A 20,416-nucleotide genomic window follows, 5' to 3' on the forward strand; every position below is an offset into this window, starting at 1 on the left:
ATTGTTCTGGGGAGTATGGGAGCAAAAAATTTGAAGACTTGATCTTTCGCATCTGGCTTTTGGAATCAGCTGGGCTTGATTCATACTCCCTCCATGTCTACCAATTACTATCTGTGATTTTGTGCGAGTTGACTGACATACCTCAAGGCCTCAGATTCTTTATTGTAAAACAGAAATTAGTATGAATATTAAATAAAATAATGTATGTAAAATTCTTAGCAGAAGCCTGACCAGGCGGTGGCACAGTGGATAGAGCGTCGAACTGGGATGCGGAGGACCCAGGTTCGAGACCCCGAGGTCACCAGCTTGAGCATGGGCTCATCTGGTTTGAGCAAAACTCACTAGCTTGGACCCAAGGTCTCTGGCTTGAGAAAGGGGTTGTTACTTGGTCAGCTGTGGCCCCATGGTCAGGGCACATATGAGAAAGCAGTCAATGAACAACTAAGGTGTTGCAATGAAAAACTGATGATTGATTGATTGATGCTTCTCGTCTCTCTCCATTCCTGTCTGTCCCTATCTATCCTTCTCTCTGACTCGCTCTCTCTGACTCTTTCTCTGTCTCTGTAAACAAAGAACAGCAACAACAACAAAAGAATTCTTAGCACAATACCTAACACAAAGGAATCATTCAATAAAAATTTATAATGATGCCCTGGCCGGTTGGCTCAGTGGTAGAGCATCAGCCTGGCGTGCAGGAGTCCCGGGTTCGATTCCCAGCCAGGGCACACAGGAGAAGCGCCCATCTGCTTCTCCACCCCTCCCCCCTCTCCTTCCTCTCTGTCTCTTTCTTCCCCTCCTGCAGCGAGGCTCCATTGGAGCAAAGATGGCCCGGGCGCTGGAGATGGCTCCTTGGCCTCTGCCCCAGGCGCTAGAGTGGCTCTGGTCGCAACAAAGCAACGCCCCGGAGGGGCAGAGCATCGCCCCCTGGTGGGCAGAGCGTCGCCCCCTGGTGGGCGTGCCGGGTGGATCCCGGTCAGGTGCATGCGGGAGTCTGTCTGACTGTCTCTCCCCGTTTGGAGCTTCAGAAAAGTACCAAAAAAAAAAAAAAAAATTTGTAATGAAGTTGTGTTTCCAGTAGAGTTTCTATTTCTTTTTCACAGTATATTTGTCCCTCTTTACTCCCTTCCTCCTGTCCCTTCCCCCACTCCTTTCTCCTCCCCCAGTAACCACTTCACTTTTATCTATGTCCATGAGTCTCAGTTTTATGTCCCACCTATGTGTGAAATCATACAGTTCTTAGCTTTTTCTGATTTACTTATTTCACTCAGTATAATGTTCTCAAGGTCCATCCATGTTGTTGGAAATGGCACTGTGTCATCATTTCTTATGGTTGAGTAATATTCCATTGTATATATCTATATACACCACATCTTCTTTATCCAATCTGCTATTGAGGAGACACTTTGGCTATTTCCATGGCTTGGCCACTGTGAATAATGTTACAATGAACATGGTGGTATATGTGTCTTTGCATACCAGGTTTTTTTTTTAGTTTTGAGGGTAGATACCCAGTAGAGGGATTGTTGGGTCATATGGTAGATCTATTCTTAATTTTTTGAGGAACCATACTGGCCGGTTGGCTCATTGTTAGATTGTTGGCCTGGCGTGTGGATGTCCTGGGTTCAATTCCTGGTCAGGGCACACAGGAGAAGTGCCCATCTGCTCTCCTTATCCCTCTCCTTTCTCTCTTTCTCTTCCTCTCCCACAGCCAAGGCTCCATTGGAGCAAAGTTGGCCCAGGTGCTGAGAATGGCTCCATGGCCTCCACCTCAGGCATTAAGATCTTAGTTGCAAGCATGGCTCCAGATAGGCAGAGCATTGCCCCCTTGTGGACTTGCTAGGTGGATCCCAGTCCTGGCGCATGTAGGAATCTGTCTCTCTGTCTCCCTTTCTCTCTCTGAATTTTTTTTAAATGTTTTTTTGAGGAACCACCATACTTTCTTCCATAATGGTTGTACTGGTTTGCATTCCCACCTGCATCTAATGTGCTGTCCTATACTCCTATATGCCAATGGTGAAATTTCAGAAAATGAACTAAAAAAAAAATTCCTTTTACAATTGTAATTTAAAAAAATACCTAGGAATAAATTTAACAAAGGATGTGAAGGACCTATATACTGAAAACTACAAAGCATTGTTGAAAGAAATTGAAAAAGACATAGAAATGGAAAAATATTTTATGTTCATGTATTAGAAGAATCAACATAGTTAAAATGACCGTATTACCCAAAGCATTATACAAATTTAATGCAATCCCCATCAAAATCCCAATGTTGCCTGACCTGTGATGGCGCAGTGGATAAAGCGTTGACCTGGAATGCTGAGGTTGTCAGTTCAAAACCCTGGGCTTGCCCGGTCAAGGCACAAATGGGAGTTGAAGCTTCCTGCTCCTCCCCCCTTCTCTCTCTCTCTCTCTCTCTCTCTCTCTCTCTCTCAAAATCTCTCTCTCTCTCTCCTCTAAAATGAATAAATAAAAATAATTTTTAAAAAAATCCCAATGTCACTTTTTAAAGAAATAGAACAAATAATTACAGGTTTGCATGGAACCATAAAAAACCCCGATAGCCAAAGCAATCTTGAGAAAAATGAGTGAATCCAGAGTTATCACACTTTCTTGACTTCAGATTATTCTATAGAGCCACAGTAATCAAAATGGCATGGTATTGGCAGAAAAACAGACATACAGACCAATGGAACAGAATCGAGAGCCCAGAAATAAATCCACGTATATATATGAACAAATAATCTTCAATGAAGAAACCAAAAACAGGCCCTGCCGGTTGGCTCAGTGGTGGAGCGTCGGCCTGGCGTGTGGGAGTCCCGGGTTCGATTCCCGGCCGGGGCACACAGGAGAGGTGCCCATCTGCTTTTCCACCCCTGCCCCTCTCCTTCCTCTCTGTCTCTCTCTTCCCCTCCCACAGCTGGGGCTCCACTGGAGCAGGGTTTGCCCAGGCGCTGAGGATGGCTCTGTGGCCTCTGCCTCAGGCGCTGAAATGGCTCTGATTGCGGCAGAGCGATGCCCCAAGATGGGCGGAGCATCGCCCCCTGGTGGGCATGCCAGGGGGATCCCGGTCAGGCGCATGCGGGAGTCTGTCTGACTGCCTCCCCGTTTCCAGCTTCGGAAGGATACAAAAAAGAAAAAGAAACCAAAAACACAATGGTGAAAAGAAAGCCTCTTTAATAAATGGTGCTGGTAAAATTGGAAAGCCACAATCAAAAGAATGAAACTTGACTACGGTTTGTTCTTCTGCACAAAAATTAATTCAGAATGAATCAAAAACCTGAATATAACATCTGAAAAAATAAATTACATAGAATAAATTCATGGACCTTGGTCATTGAGAACAATTTATGAATTTGACCCAAAAGGCAAGGAAAGTAAAGGCAAAAATAAATGAATGGGTCTATATCAAACTAAAAAAATTCTGCAAGAGTTTTTCTCAGCAAGAATCTATTCCTTAGGCCTGACCAGGTGGTGGCGCAGTGGATAGAGCATCATACTGGGATACGGAAGGACCCAGGTTCGAGACCCGAGGTCGCCAGCTTGAGTGCGGGCTCATCTGGCTTGAGCAAAAAGCTCACCAGCTTGGACCCAAGGTCGCTGGCTCCAGCAGGGGGTTACTCGGTCTGCTGAAGGCCCGCGGTCAAGGCACATATGAGAAAGCAATCAATGAACAACTAAGAAGTCGCAACGCGCAATGAAAAACTAATGATTGATGCTTCTCATCTCTCTCCGTTCCTGTCTGTATCTCTGACTCTCTCTGCCTCTGTAAAAAAAAAAAAAAAAAAAAAAAAAAAAGAATCTATTCCTTAGTACACAGCTCCGCCCTTCTACGACTGCTGGCAGTTATTCTTCTGATACCCTTTACTGTATCATGTAACCCTTGTTATTGTATCATGATATCTTTACCTACTGAGCTCAGAATTCAGAATCCTCTTCATCATAACTCTTGTTGGTTGCCACTCATTCAGACTTATGCCAAATCTTGACTACTTTTCCTCATATAGTGGTAAGACCATGAGCCTATGTGCAGGAAAAAATTTAAAATTGCAGACTTAAGACTTTTTGCAAGGTTGGCCATTGGCTAGCATCTGGGAACTTGAAAACAGTAAATAAACAGTTTCCCCTATTGATATAAAACTTTCCCTAGATAGTAAAAGTGTTTTACTGTGTATAAATTGTATGGTTTCCTTAGAATACCTGCTTCCATTCTAAGAATCTGGTATTTTGGTACATTGTAGGCAGAAGGTACCCATATAACGAGCCACTATACAACATAATGAACAGTTCAAATGCTATAAAAATGTTCAACTGAAACCTATGTACTCTTATTGATCAATGTCACTCTGTTAAAGTTCATTTCCTAAGTAAAATCTAAAAAGAAAAACAATAAATAGCCTGACCCATGGTGGTGCAATGGATAAAGCATTGAACTGGAATGCTGAGGTCACCAGCTCAAAACCCTAGGCTTGCCTGGTCAAGACACATGTGGGAGTTGATTCTTCCTTCTCCTCCCCCCTTCTCTCTTTCTCTCTCTCTCTCCTCTCCTCTCTAAAATGAATAAATATATATAAAAAAAATTTTTAAAAACCTTGAGCACTGAATTTCTAATGAGCATCCTTGATAGACAACATGTCACACACATTGTCACATTTCATTGCCAAAGATTGCATCTGTATGACTCTATTGGGAAAGAACCTTTTAAATTTGTGCCTGGTTTTCTCCAGATTTTGCCCAATGCACTTTTTCCCTTTACTGATTTTGCTTTGTATTCTTTTGCTGTAATAGCCATGAGTGTGACTATATGCTGAATCCTTGTGAGTCACCAAACATGAATGTGTTCTTCAAGACCCTTAACACTCCTTAGAATCAAACACATATGAACCATTCCATACTCTTATATCTAAATAATATTTGTTTGTTTGTTTGTTTTGCTTGTTTGTTTTTTAGCATGAGACAGATAGGGAGAGAGATAAGAAGCATCAATTCTTCATTGCGTCACCTTAGTTGTTCATTGATTACTTTCTTATATGTGCCTTGACTGGGGGGAATCCAGCCAAGCCAGTGACCCCTTACTCAAGCCAGCTACCATAGGGTCATGTCTATGATCCCAAACTCAAGCTGGCAACCCCATGCTCAAGCTGGTGAGCCTGCGCTCAAGCCAGATGATCCCAGGGTTTCGAACCTGGGTCCTCAGTGTCCCAGGTCAACGTTCTTATCTATTGTGCCACCACCTGGTCAGACCTAAATAACTTTGAAAAAATGACCTGTCTACTCTGCATCTCAACATTTTATATATATATTGAGATTGCTTTGACCTGAGTTGTAAGGATTAAGTGATACTTATTTTGTACTTAACACAAAGTGAATACCCCTTCCCCTTGACTTATCTATAACTAAATATGAGATAACATAGATCACCAGTAACAAAGAAATAGGTCCTGTTGTCATTAAGAGTCTAATAAGGGAATACGCTGAATAACTTTACGGCAAGACATTTAATATATATAAAATGAAAAAATACCTTTAAAATATAATTTAAAACTCATACAAGGTGAAATAGAACATCTGAATAGCCTATATCATTTAAAGAAATTAAACCCTTATAAATCCTTCACATAAAAATCCTAGAACTAAATGATTTTCCTTGTGAATTGTTATATATTTGAGAAAGAACCAACACCAGTCTTTAACAAACATGTTCAGAAAATAAGGGAAAAACACTTCCCAACTCATATTATGAGGCTAGTCTTAATCCTGATACAAAACCTGACAAGGATTTTAGGGAAACAAAACAACAGGAAGGGAGAGAGATGGGAAGCATTAATTCTTCATTGCAGCTTCTTAGTTGTTCATTGATTGCTTTCTCATATGTGCCTTGACCGGGGGGCTACAGCAGAGTAAGTGACCCCTTGCTCAAGCCAGCGACCTTAGGCTCATGTCTATGATCCCACACTCAAGCTGGTGAACCCATGCTTAAGCCAGATGAGCTGGCACTAAAGCCAGCAACCTCGGGGTTCAAACCTGGGTCCTCTGCATCCCAGTCCAACGCTCAATCCACTGCGCCACTGCCTGATCAGGCAGAAATAAAGTTCTTTATGAACATATAGGAAAAACAAAAAAAAAACTCTTAAAACTAGAAAGGAATTTTCTCAATCTTATAAAAGCATCTATAGCCTGACCTGTGGTGGCACAGTGGATAAAGCATTGACCTGGAATGCTGAGGTCGCCAGCTCGAAACCCCAGGCTTGCCTGGTCAAGACTCAAATAAGCCTGACCAGGCAGTTGCACAATGGATAGAGCATCAGACTGGGACACAGAGGATCCAGGTTTGAAACCCAAGGTCTCTGACTTGGGCACGGGCTCACCAGATTGAGCACACGGTCGCTGGCTTGGGCATGGGATCATAGACATGACCCCAAGGTCGCTGGCTTGAGCAAGGGGTCACTTGCTTTTCTGTAGCATTCCAGTCAAGGTACATATTAAAAAGCAATCAATGAACAACTAAGAAGCTGCAATGAAGAATTGATGCTTCTCATCTCTCTCCCTTCTTGTCTGTCTTTCCGCATCTGTCTCTCTCTCTCTCTGACTCTCTCTCTGTCTTGTCCAAAAAAAAAAAAAAAGACACATATAAGAAGCAACTACGACAAGTTGATGCTTCCTTCCCCCCCTTTCCTCTCTTAAACAAAAAAGAAGGAATCTACCGTTAACATCATACTTAACAATAAAATATTGAGTGCTTTCTCCTAAAATTGGAAAGAAGGTAAAAATGTTCACTCTCACTACTTCTCCTTAGCATTATTCTGATGTTCTAGCCAGTGCAGTAAGGCAAGAAGATGAATAAAAGTGTTAAGGATCAGAAAAGAAGTAAAACTTTGTGTTTGCATATTACATGATCATGTATGTAGAAGATCCAGAGATTCACAAAAAGCTACTAAAACTAGTAGCAAGGTTACTGAAAACAAAATTAGTTATATTCTTTCAAAATTAAGCATACTCTTATCTTATAATCTAACAATTGCACTCTTGTTATTTACCTAAAGAAAACTTGGGTCTATGCATGAACCTACACACAGGTATTTATACCAGCTTTAGTCATAATTGCCAAAACTTAGAAACAACCAAGATGTCCTTCACTAGGTGAATGGACAAACTGGTATATCCAGACAATGTAATATTGTTCAGCACCAAGAAAAAAAGAGCTATTAAGCTATAAAAATAACTGGGGACTTTAAATTCATGATACTAAGTGAAAGAAGGCAATCTAAGAAGGACTACATACTGGATGATTCCAACTATATGACATTCAGAAAAAGGCAAAACTGTGGAGACATTAATAAAATCAGTGGTTGCAAGGGGTTGGGGAGTAGGATGGGATGAAAGGGCAGAACACAGAAGAAATTTAGTGTAATGAAACTATTCTGTGTGATACTGTATGATAGATACATGGCATTATACATTTCTCCAGAATCAGAGTATATAACATCAAGAGTGAACTCTAATATAAATTGTGGACTTTGAGTGAGAGTAATATGTCAATATAGATTTATCAGTTGTGCCTGACCAGGCGGTGGCTTAGTGGATAGAGCGTCGGACTGGGATGCTGAGGACCCAGGTTTGAGACCCTGAGGTTGCCAGCTTGAGCGCGGACTCATCTGGTTTGAGCAAAAGCTCACCAGCTTGGACCCAAGGTAGCTGGCTCGAGCAAAGGGTTACTTGGTCTGCTGACGGCCCGTGGTCAAGGCACATATGAGAAAGCAATTAATGAACAACTAAGGTGTCACAATGCACAAAGAAAAACTAATGATTGATGCTTCTCATCTCTCCATTCCTCTCTGTCTGTCTGTCCCTGTCTATCCCTCTCTCTGACTCTCTCTCTGTCTCTGTTAAAAACAAACAAACAAACATTAAACATTAGATTTATCAGTTGTTAGTAAATGGACCGCTCTGGTGAAGGATGTTGATAATGGCTATGCATAATTAGGATCAGGGGATATATGGAAAATCTGTATATTTTCTATTCAATACTGCTTTGAACCTAAAACTACTTTTAAAAATAGTCTGTTTTAGCCTGACCAGGCAGTGGCGCAGTGGATAGAGCATCAGACTGGGATGCAGGGGACCCAGTTTTGAGACCCCAAGGTCGCCAGCTTGAGCTCAGGCTCATCTGGTTTGAGCAAAGCTCACCAGCTTGGACCCAAGGTCACTGGCTTGAGCAAGGGGTCACTCGGTCTGCTGAAGGCCCACAGTCAAGGCACATATGAGAAAGCAATCAATGAACAACTAAGATGTCACAACGAAAAACTGATAATTGATGCTTCTCATCTCTCTCTGTTACTGTCTATCCCTCTCTCTGACTCTCTCTGTCTCTGCAAATATATATATACATATATATAAATATATATAAAGAGAATTATAATAAGGAATTAACATTCATGATTATGGAGGCTGACAGGTGCCAAGATTTGCAGTCAGCAAACCAGAGACTTAGAGGAGAGCCAGTTGTCTAAGTTCCCATTCAAATGTTGGCTGGCTTGAAATCCAGGAAGAGCCAGGAGAAAAGAATGTTTGAGTTTAGTCAGGCAGGAGAACTTTACACTTACTCAGTCTTTTTATTTTTCAGGCGTTCAGCTGATTGATTGGGGAGAGCAAATCTGCTTTACATAGTCTACCAATATAAACTTTAATCTCATCCTGAAACACCCTCATATACACCCTCAAAATAATGTTTTACCAAATATTTGGGCCCAGTCAAGTTAACTTAAAAAATTAACCATCACAAGTAGTTAATCTGTAGTGGTAAGCTAAAGTGAATAGGAATTTATGGATGCCATGGCCTCCTTGTTAATTGATTGAGTCATTCTAAGACACTCAGCTGTTTCCCAACAACCACAACAGGCCTCTGCCAGTTGGCTCAGTGGTAGAGTGTCAGCCCAGCATGTGGTGGATATCCTGGGTTTGATTCCCAGTCAGGGCACACAGGAGAAGTAACCATCTGCTTCTCCACCCTCCCCCCTCTCACTTCTCTCTCTCTTTCTCTCTCTCCCCCTCTCCCTCCCCCTCTCCTTTTTCCTCTCTCTCTCCCTCCCCCTCCCCCCCTCCTGCAGCCATGTCTCAATTGGAGCAAGTTGGCCCCAGGTGCTGAGGATGGCTCCAATGGCATCTGCCTCAGGCACTAAGAAAAGCTTGGTTGCTGAGCAATGGAGCAACACCCCAGATGGGCAGAGCATCCCCCCTAGTGGGCTTGCCAGATGGATCCTGGTTGGGGCACATGGAGAAGTCTCGATCTCTTTGCCTCCCCTTTTCTCACTGAATACAAAAATTAAAAAAAAAAAAAACAGAAACAGAGAAACACCACCTTCTTCAAATTGATTTGCCTATAACTGGCATAACAAGTTCAAATATTTGATTCATTTAAGAATTAGCCTGACCAGGTGGTGGCGCAGTGGATAGAGTGTCGGACTGGGATGCGGAAGGACCCAGGTTCGAGACCCCGAGGTTGCCAGCTTGAGCGCGGGCTCATCTGGCTTGAGCAAAGAGCTCACCAGCTTGGACCCAAGGTCGCTGGCTCCAGCAGGGTATTACTCTGTCTGCTGAAGGACCACGGTCAAGGCACATGTGAGAAAGCAATCAATGAACAACTAAGAATTTGCAACTCGCAACGAGAAACTGATGATTGATGCTTCTCATCTCTCTCCGTTCCTGTATGTCTGTCCCTGTCTATCTCTACCTCTGTAAAAAAAAAAAAGAAAAAAAAAAGAATTATAGATAGAAGCCTGACCAGGTGTGGCGCAGTAGATAAGGCATCAGATTGGGATGCAGAGGACCCGGTTCGGAACCCTGAGGTTGCCAACTTGAGCGCAGGCTCATCTGGCTTGAGCATGGGTTCATAGACATGACCCCATGGTCGCTGGCTTGAGTAAGGGGTCACTCACTTTGTAGCACCCTGGTCAAGGCACATATGAGAAAGCAATCGATGAACAACTGAGGAGCCACAATGAAGAATTGATGCTTCTCATCTCTCTCCCTTGTCTGTCTGTCCCTATCTGTCCCTCTCTCTGACTCTGTGTCACCAAAAAATATATATAGATAGATACAAGGTTGGAGGGGATCCCACAATATAGCCAGTGGGATTATCCCATTCTTCTATCATTTTTTTCCCCAGTGTTCCCTGTAAATTTTATAAGTAGGCATACTGAGTTCAGCTTGGTCAGATTTGAGAATTTTTTTAAAGCCACAGATTTCAGATGAGAAATACTCAGATATCTAAAAGGGAATAAATTAATCACCAAGATGTTATTCCATAAATACAGCAGTTTTAAAACTTAAAACCAGGTTCCATTATGACATTACATGCTCTTGAAGTTGGTGTTATATGTCATTTTCTTCTTTTACTCTCTTGGACTGAACACAATATGCCTAACTTCTTTGGCACAGACAATATTCTATAGCAACTTTACTAAAATGATTTGGTATAGTACTTATTTAAACATGTATAAACAGCCTGACCTGTGGTGGTACAGTGATAAAGTGTCAAACTGGAATACTAAGATCCCTGATTTAAAACCTGGTCTTGCCTAGTCAAGGCACATATGAGTTGATGCTTCCCATTCCTCCCCCACTGCCTTTCTTTCTCTCCTCTCTCTCTAAAATCAATAAATAAAAAATAAAAATAAAGACGTATAAACATATATTGAACTTTAAGAGCTATTGATTTTATTTTGTGCTATTGAAAGGTTGCATTTAGGGTTTTGTTTGTTTGTTTTTAATTAAGTTGGAGGCATGGAGGCAGAGAGACAAACTCCCACATGCACCCTGACTGGGATCCACCCAGTAAGCCCACTAGAGTGCGGTGCTCTGCCCATCTGAGGTTGCTGCTCGGTTGCTTCGAACTGAGCTGTTTCCGCACCTGAGGTGAGGCCATGGAGCCATCCTCAGCTCCCAGGGCCAAATTGCTCAAACCATTCAAGCCATGGCTATGGGAAGGAAGCAAGGGAGAATAGATGGTCACTTCTCCTGTGTGCCCTGACTGGGAATCAAACCTGGGACTCCCACACGCTGGGCCGACACTCTACTGCTGAGCCAGCTGGCCAGGATCAGTTAGGTTTTTTAGATCAAGAAATCTCAGAGGGCAAAGCTAGGAAATACCAAAATTTTAGTGCAGCTGTCAACTTCCTTTATTAAGATATAAAGCGATTTTGCAAAACATCTTTATTGAAAAACAGCAATGTATTCTTATACTTTTTTAAATATTCAAACTTATGATCTTAACTATTAAACTTAAATGTGACATTTACTTTTTAACTTTAAATAATTATTACTGTATCATGAGTTTTTCTCTACACAGCATAGGAAGTTGATTTGGCAAAAGTGAATGATGGATATGTTAGTTGTTTTATATACACTCCTGTTAAAATATATCTTTATCATATACTATACTACATGGTGAAAAAAGCTGGCAAAATTAAAAATTGGTAATGGGGCCCTGGCCAGTGGCTCAGTGGGTAGAGTGTTGGCCCGGTGTATGGATGTTCTGGGTTCAATTCCTGTTTAGGGCACACAGGAGAAGCGACCATCTGCTTCTCTCTCCCTCCCTCTCTCCCTTCTCACCTTCCTCTTCTGCAGCCAGTGGCTCAATTGGTTTGAGCATGACCCCAGACACTAAGGATAGTTTGGTTGGTCTGAGCACATCAGCCTCAGGCACTAAAAGTATGTCAGTACTCAAGCATTGGCCCCAGATAGGGTTGCCAGGTGGATCCCGGGTGGAGACCATGTGGGAGTTTGCCTCACTATCTCTCCTTCTCTTACCTAAAAATAAAAATAAATTAGTAATGGAAAAATTTATAAAATTGAAAATTAGATTTTTCTTTTTCTTCTCAGTACATATTAGATCTTATGGCTTTTTGGACTGTTGTATGAATAGATGTTGAAATTGATAGTATATTTTATTGTTGTTGTTTCAGGAAAATATCTAAGGCAAAAAAGGATTGACTTCCAGCTTCCCTATGACATCCTTTGGCAGTGGAAACATAATCAGGTACAATTAACCTATCTACCAGATTTCATTCTTAAGTGGTAAGGTGTGGTGGGGAGAGAAAGCAAGTCTTTTTCTCTACCTCCTTGTTTTTATTTCATTTTATTTTAGGAAATATAGAGAAGTGTCCCTGTGAAGGTTAGAGACTAAAAAAAATGAATTTGCATCCATATTTAATGTAACCTATTTGCCTTTACTCATACTTCAGAATAGCAGTAAGTTTCTATTTCCCTGGGCAACCTTCTGTTACTATTTTCGACTTTTATTTTGGTAGCATAGATTCTGTTCTGTAAGAATCCTGTTTGATGCAGGTCTCCAGAGAATTTAGATGTACTGCCAGCAGCAGTAAGAAATTTCAGGCTTTATTTTTCTTGGCTCCTTCCCATCAGTTTGGAATTTATTTTTCACATATGAAAGAAATTCTTCTACCAAAGGAATAGAAAAAATGTAACACTCGTATACTTTTAAAAGTTCTTTAAATATATTGGGAACTAAAAAGAGGAAGGTGCTATTTTTCTCTCTTCCTTACCTAATTGAAAAGTTCCCCCCAGTAATTTTTATATTAAACTATAGGCCTCAGACCCCATAGTGAGAGCAACCATTGGGAAATAAAAATAGTCATGTAAACAACATGAGTAAGCTCCTGAGTTTTGCCAAAATTCCAGCAAAGTTTAATTTTGGAAAGCCAAAAGCAGTTGACATTTTCCTCTGCATTCTCTTCTCTGGTGGCCTTTCTTGAATTCTGAGAAAATCAGTATGTTAGATACTTGTCTCAGTTTCTAACATTGAAGGAGAGACAGTGTTTTGACTATACCCACTGAGAAATGATGCTGGGGTTATTCTTATAGATTAATACACTAGCTTAAACCAACTTGCTATTGTTTTTTGTACTGTCCTCTGTGGTAAAACACTGATTAACTGATTGCCTCTATTCTATAATAATACCTTCTTTTCTTTTTTTTATGCATTCTTGATTACAATGTGAGAGCTCCATTTTCCTGCCTGCCCTATCCTCTTTATTCACTAAATTATTTGCTCTAATTAATATGTGAAATGTATTTTCCTATAATACCTACCCTGAAAAAGCCAGGGTACTCAAGGTTTTCATTTCATATACTTATCCAGATCATATAAACAAGCCCTAGACAAGTTTTCCTCTTTTTTCATAGAGACAAATAGAATCTTAATTTATCCAAATGAATAGCTTTGATTTACAGTGTGATTTTTCATTTACTTCTATCTAACAATATGCTAAAGAAACATCATTCAAAATCTACTTTCTTTAAACCATTTTATGTTTATATTTCTTTATTTCTTCTGTTGAACCTAGTTATCTCTTACCCTGATCTAGTAAGTCACCTTCTATTTCAGGGTAAAAAGTGATCACACCAAGAATTCCCCTCAAATGTATCCAGCCCAGAAAGTCTTGTAAATATTTCCACATGGGCAGAGCACATGGATAATTTCCTGTATTTTTAGTGATTAATACTGCTGTCTGGCATTTGAACTTAAATGCTATATCAAGATTTTTCTTTTCTCTTTTTCTTCTAGCTATACAAAAAACCAGATGTTCCACTATATAAAAAAATCCGTTCAAGTGAGTAACTTGGGAGTTATTTTTTCTGCCTCCGTACTGTCAGTGTTCCTCTTAGTCTGATACTTTTTATCTTGTATGTTTACAAACTCTTCTTTTACTGTCTTCTTTCAAGATGTCTACGTTGATGTCAAACCCCTTTCTGGTTACGAGGCTACCACCTGTAACTGTAAGAAGCCAGATGATGACACCAGGAAGGGCTGTGTTGATGACTGCCTCAATAGGTACTGTACCAAACTGATTCCTCTAAAAACGTAGGCTTAAGATCTATAAGATACTTCAGTTGGAGGGAAAAGTTAAATGAGCTCTTTAATGTTTTTCCTCAAGAAGTTACACAGAGATATATAAAACATAATTGATGGACTGTTTTAGTCTGCTTGGGCTGCTATAACAAAATACCATAGACTAGGTAGCTTAAATAACAGAAATTTATTTCCATAGTTCAGGAGGCTGTGAAGTCCAAGGTCAAGATACCAGTAGATTCAATGACTAGTGAGGACCAATTTTCTGGCTTACAGACAACGGCCTTCTACCTGTGTGCTTACATGGTCTTTTCTCGGTACATGCTCATGGAAAATTAGTACCTTCAGCCTAACCTATGGTGGTGCAGTGGATAAAGTGTCAACCTGGAAACACTGAGGTTGCCGGTTCAAAACCTTGGCTTGCCTGGTCAAGGCACATATGGGAGTTGATGCTTCCTGCTCCTCCCCCTTCTCTCTCTCTCTCTTTCTTTCTCTCTCCCCCCTCCTCTCTAAAAATAAAAATAAATAAAAAATAAAAAAAAAGAAAATTAGTACCTTCATACAGGGGCACTAATCCCATCATGAGTTTCCCACCCTTATGACCTAATATAACCTATTTTCCTCCCAAAGGCACTACTTCCAGATACCGTCACATTGGGGATAGGGCTTCAACTATGAATTTTGGGGATACATAAACATTCAGCTCATACATGGGATGAATAGAGTAGTAAAAAAAGAATGAGATTTAGAGATCTAAGGGAAGTTATTTAACCCCTTTAATAAAAATGTCTTTTTGTGGGAGGTTTGTGAGGATTGTATGAGACAGTATTCGTAAAGTATTAAGCATAGTTCTAGAAGTCTTCCTAGATCTCAGTATATGGTAGCCATGATGAGGGAGTAATATAGGATGATGGTAGTTAGAGAGAAGAAGAGCATGGGGCAGTGGATTAATAAACCATTAGTATATAGCAGCTACACATGAGAATTGAGTCAGTGATATCAATGAGAGTTAGTAATGCTATTGTCAGAGACAGAAAATATGGAATCTGACTGGTTTGGAGATAATTACAGTTTTCATTTTGGACCATGGAGTTTAAAATAACAATGAGATTTCAAAATGGAAATGTCTAATAAAGACAAAGTAGTGAAAATAGTTTTTTGTTTTTAGTAACATAAGCAAATTTATACCAAAAAAGAACCAATGAAATTCACATCAGTACTTCCTGTTCTATGTTGTTTTCCTGGGCAAAGGCAACTGCTTTCCTGGTCTCTAGTCATCTGTCCTCATGGCTGGGAGAATCAGTGTTTCAGTACCTCTGCTTCCACATGTCAGTTTGGAAATTGTACCTTATCTACATCTTTGTAAATATATATCTTGTCATTGTATATACATACAGTTTTACATAGTAATAGCTGGTGGTATAGATAGTATATGTTTTGTGCACTTATTTTTTTCACACACATTTTATAAATACATTTTTATGTATCAGTATGATGTACAAGTTCATCATTTTTAGGAACTTCATAAAGTTGATATGCCATAGTTCACCATTTTCCTATTGTTTGCATTCAAGTTATTTTCAATTTTTTTTTTATTAAAATAGCACTACTCTGTATAATTCTTTGTGTAGATTCAGTTTTTTAATCCTTAGAGTATATTCTCAGAAGAAGAATTACTTGTACAAACTATATGAACATTTATATAATTTTTATTGTATATAGTATTTATTAATTTTAGTATCTCCACCAATGAATGTATCAGTGTACTTATTTAACCATAGTTCCACCTCATTTGGGTATTCACATAACTAAATTTTTGGTGCTTTAGTATTTAATGGTTTAATATTTGGGTGTATTATATTTCCTTAAAGGTTGTTTAAATATGCATTTCTTTATATGCTAATATTTCTGTGGGGGGGGGGTTGTTGTTATTTTTGTGACAGAGACAGAGAGAGGGACAGACAGGAAGGGAGAGAGATGAGAAGCATCATTCTTTATTGCTGCACCTTAATTGTTCATTGATTGCTTTCTCATATGTGCCTTGATGGGGGGGTGGGGGTTATAACAGAGCAAGTGACCCCTTGCTCAAGCCAGTGACCTTGCACTCAAGCTAGTGAGCCTTGCTCAAACCAGATGAGCCCACGCTTAAGCAGTGACCTCGAGGTTTTGAACCTGGGTCCTCCACGTCCCAGTCCAACGCTTCATCCATTATGCCACCGTCTGGTCAGGCTCTGTGTTGTTTTTTTTTAATGATACTTTATTGTCTGTGAAATTATCATAACATAGCTGCTGTTTCATTGGCTAGTTTCTGTCTTTCTCAAATAGTCCAGTGAGGTAGGTGATAGTTTTACATTTTATAAATGAAGGAACTTAGAAAATGAATAGTAAATTGCTCCACATTACACAACACTTAATGACAAAGACAGAATTGATTCAAAGAAAGCCATGTTTACCATGGCTAGGTAGCTTAGTTGGTTGGAGTGTGTCCCTGTACATCAAGGTGTGGTGGGTTGAATCCCCAGCCAGTGCACATACAACAATCAGCCACTAAATACATAAATAAGTGAAACAACAAATATCTCTCTGTCTCTCTCCCTTCCTCCCATACACACACATTCTCACTCTGTCCCTCCTTTTTCCCCCTTTCTCTCCCTAAAACCAGTTTTTTTTTAAAAGAGTTTTTAAAAAGCCCTATTCTTTGCCTGGCCTGTGGTGGCGCAGTGGATCAAGCGTCGACCTACAACTCTGAGGTCGCCGGTTCAAAACCCGGGGCTTGCCTGGTCAAGGCACATATGGGAGTTGATGCTTCCTGCTCCTCCCTCCCCCTTCTCTCTCTCTTTCTCACTCTCTCTCCTCTCTAAAAATTAATAAAAATTAAAATAAAGCCCTATTCTTTTCACTATACCACACTGCTTATTGTATAAGTAGTCTTTTAATCACTTTCAAAATTTAAATTTAGGCCCTGGATGGTTAGGTCAATGGATACAGCATCATCCTGCACACTGGACACCAAGGTTGCTGATTCTATCTCCAGCCAGGGCATGCACAAGAAGCAATCAATGAGTGCACACCTAAATGGAACAACTAAATAGAACAAGTTGATGCTTCTTTCTCTTTCTTTCTCTCTCACTCTCTCTCCCCTTCTCTCTCTCTGTTTCTCACCCCCTTTATATACCCCTCTCCCCTCTCTCTTTCTCAAATCAATGGAGAAAAATTTTTAATTGAAATTTAGATATTTTCCTTTACATAATTACATTGGTTGTCTATATCATTTCTGTTACTATGTATGTCACATTAGGCTTCCCATTGTGTTGCCGTTTTGGGGAAGAAAAACAAACTGCCTTGGCCAGTTGACTCAGTGGATAGAGTATGAGCCCAGTGTATGGACGTCCAGGTTCAATCCCTGATCAGGACACAAATGAGAAGTGACTGTCTGCTTCTATTCCCCTCCTTTTCCCTCTTCTCTTTCTCTTCCCCTCTTGCAGCCAGTGGCTCGATTGGTTCAAGTGACGGCGATAACTGTTGGTCCAAGCGCTGATTCAAGCATCAATCCCAGACAAGAGTTGCTGGTGGATCCTGGTCAGGGAACATGTGGGAGTCTGTCTCACTGTCTTTCCTTCTCTCATTAATAAAAAAAAAACTTCTAAGAAAAAACAAATACTCAAATACAGTGCTGCCAACTTTATATCATTAGAATATGATGATCACTATGTAACCATGCACCTTAGGAATGTGGTAAATGCATAAATACCTAAGAAAAATTAAAGTATGTGCCTGACCAGGTGGAGGCGCAGTGGATAGAGCATTGGACTGGGACGCAGAGTACCCAGGTTCGAAACCACCAGGTCGTCATCTTGGGTGGCCTCATCCAAGCTTGAGCACAGGCTGACCAACTTGGGTTCGGGGTCACTGGCTTGAGCATGGGATCATAGACATGACCCCAGGGTCGCTGGCTTAAGCAAGGAGTCACTCACTTTGCTATAGCCCCCTGGTCAAGCCACATATGAGAAAGCAGTTGATGAACAACTAAGGTGCCACAACGAAGAATTGATGCTTCTCATCTCTATCCCTTCCTGTCTCTCTGTCCCTCTCTCTTGACTCTATCTCTGTCTCTGTCAAAAAATTATAATAATAAAATATTCAATGGATGCTTACATATTTAAAAGTAACCCACATAAAAATTCAGTTAAATAGCACCACCTAAAAGATAGGGCATCTTTGTCTTTCCTGTCTTTGTATTCAGGTTCTATAAATATTTGTGGGTGAAAAGTTAAAAGATCTTCAGGAGCCACTTTCACATCTATGTAAGATTCATATGTATAATGGCACTCACTTGCAGGTAGCCCAAAGTAAACTTTATTGAGGACACTTTTTCTTTTTTTGCAAGTGAGATAGAGATGGGAAGGCAGAGAGATCAGAAGTATCAATTCATTGTTGCATCACTTTAGTTGTTCATTGATTGCTTTCTCATATGTGCCTTGACTGGGGGGTTCCAATTAGCCAGTGACCCCTTGCTCAAGCCAGCAACCATGAGATTGTGTTGATGATCCTATGCTCAAGCTGGCGACCTCAGGATTTCAAACCTGGGCCCTCAGCATCCCAGGTCAACGCTCCCACCAGTCAGGCTCAGTACTATTTTTTAAAAACAAATAGAGAGTTTTAAAAATTATTTCAAATAAATACTTTAAAAATGTGTTTTATACCCTGACCTGTGGTGGCGCAGTAGATAAAGTGTCAACCTGGAATGCTGAGGTTGCAGGTTTGAACCCTGTGCTTGCCTGGTCAAGGCACATGCGAGAAGCAACTACTATGAGTTGATTCTTCCCACTCCTCTCCCTGCCCCTTCTCTCTCTCTCCTCTCCATGAGGAAAAAAAAATTTTTTATATATAAATTTGCCTGACCTATGGTGGTGCAGTCTATTGAATGGCAATCTGGAGTTGCCAATTCAAAGCTTCAGACTTGCCCAGTCAGGGCACAGATGAGAAATGACTACTATGAGTTGGCACTTCCCACTACTTCCCCTTCTCTCTCTCATTCCTTTCTCTTGCTCTCTCTCTATTCCCCTCCCTCTCCCCATCCCTTTCCCTCTCCCCCCACTCTCTAAATCAATAAATACAATCTTTTTTTTTTTTTTCTTTTTCTGAAGCTGGAAACGGGGAGAGACAGTCAGACAGACTCCCGCATGCGCCCGACCGGGATCCACCCGGCACGCCCACCAGGGGCAATGCTCTGCCCACCAGGGGGCGATGCTCTGCACCTCCGGGCGTCGCTCTGCCACGACCAGAGCCACTCTAGCGCCTGGGGCAGAGGCCAAGGAGCCATCCCCAGTGCCCGGGCCATCTTTGCTCCAATGGAGCCTTGGCTGCGGGAGGGGAAGAGAGAGACAGAGAGGAAGGGGGGGTGGGGTGGAGAAGCAAATTGGCGCGTCTCCTATGTGCCCTAGCCGGGAATCGAACCCGGGTCCCCCGCACGCCAGGCCAACGCTCTACCGCTGAGCCAACCTGCCAGGGCAATAAATACAATCTTTAAAAAAAAAAAAACTTGTCATCCTCTCTTTCAAACAGTTTCTAGGAATCACCAATATTATTTATAAATTCTACAAATCTTTCCTGGTGGTTTTTTATTTCTATAAACTATCATATCAAACCCATTACTACTACAGAACATTCTTCATGTAGAGCAAAGTCTTGTAATTCATTTCAAGCACCTTTTTAACCCTGTACCCATTTCCTCACAGCATGTATAGTGCCCACTCTCTCAGCTCTCCACAAAGATAGGGCATATAAAAAAACCAGATACTTCGGGAAAGATAAAAGTGTATTTCTCTAGTGAAACTTATGCTATCTACCCTGATTATTCTCAGAATTCATGGGCCCTAAACTTAACATCAGGGTCCCTCTCTAACTCCCTGTTAGATCCTGTCTATGCTCCTTTGTTCAGTACAGTGCATTTCCACTTGCTCACCAATAAGAATCTCTAGAAACATTTCTCTTTTGCTTTAGAAGAGAACTAGGTCCTCAAATTCTTGATCCCAAAACGTAGGAATGATCTTCTATCCTGCCTAACTTGGCACAAGTATTCATTTTGTTTAAGTATATTAAAATTTATCTCCACTCACAGGGTGACCTCCATAGTTGGTTACCTCAATCACATTAGTACATTTCCCAATAACTATTTAACTTTAAATCTAACCATGTGAGGGAAAGAGCTTTCCAGTCTAGATTTATATTCAGAAGGGAAAAATACTCTAGTTTTCAAGGGCATTATCTAGCTAAAAATAATGACAATTTATATTGCTAAATCAAAGTCTTAACTTCTTAGTTTGCAGCATCTTCTTTCATATTTTGATAGATTTACAGTTCTGTTTTTCAGGCACAATGTATAGAAACATGTTTTACTTTTTTTTTTAATTCATTTTAGAGAGGAGAGGGAGAGAGAGAGACAGAGAGAGAGAGAGAGAAGGGGGGAGGAGCAGGAAGCATCAACTCCCATATGTGCCTTGACCAGGCAAGCCCAGGGTTTCGAACCAGCGACCTCAGCATTTC

The 20,416-nt window shown here is 40.8% G+C and overlaps 1 protein-coding gene across 3 annotated transcripts in view; it reads left to right on the forward strand.

Annotated features, from left to right (window-relative positions):
• Positions 1-20,416, forward strand: part of ASH1L (ASH1 like histone lysine methyltransferase) — a 324,062-nt gene that overhangs the window by 259,479 nt on the left and 44,167 nt on the right. For all 3 annotated transcript variants that reach the window (XM_066362231.1, XM_066362230.1, XM_066362232.1), the window contains 3 exons: positions 11,964-12,037; positions 13,586-13,631; positions 13,744-13,852. In XM_066362231.1, coding sequence (XP_066218328.1) covers positions 11,964-12,037; positions 13,586-13,631; positions 13,744-13,852 — 229 coding nt within the window. The remainder of the gene's footprint in view (positions 1-11,963; positions 12,038-13,585; positions 13,632-13,743; positions 13,853-20,416) is intronic.

Source organism: Saccopteryx leptura, chromosome 2 (assembly GCF_036850995.1).
Source record: "Saccopteryx leptura isolate mSacLep1 chromosome 2, mSacLep1_pri_phased_curated, whole genome shotgun sequence".
Classification (NCBI taxonomy): Eukaryota; Metazoa; Chordata; class Mammalia; order Chiroptera; family Emballonuridae; genus Saccopteryx; species Saccopteryx leptura.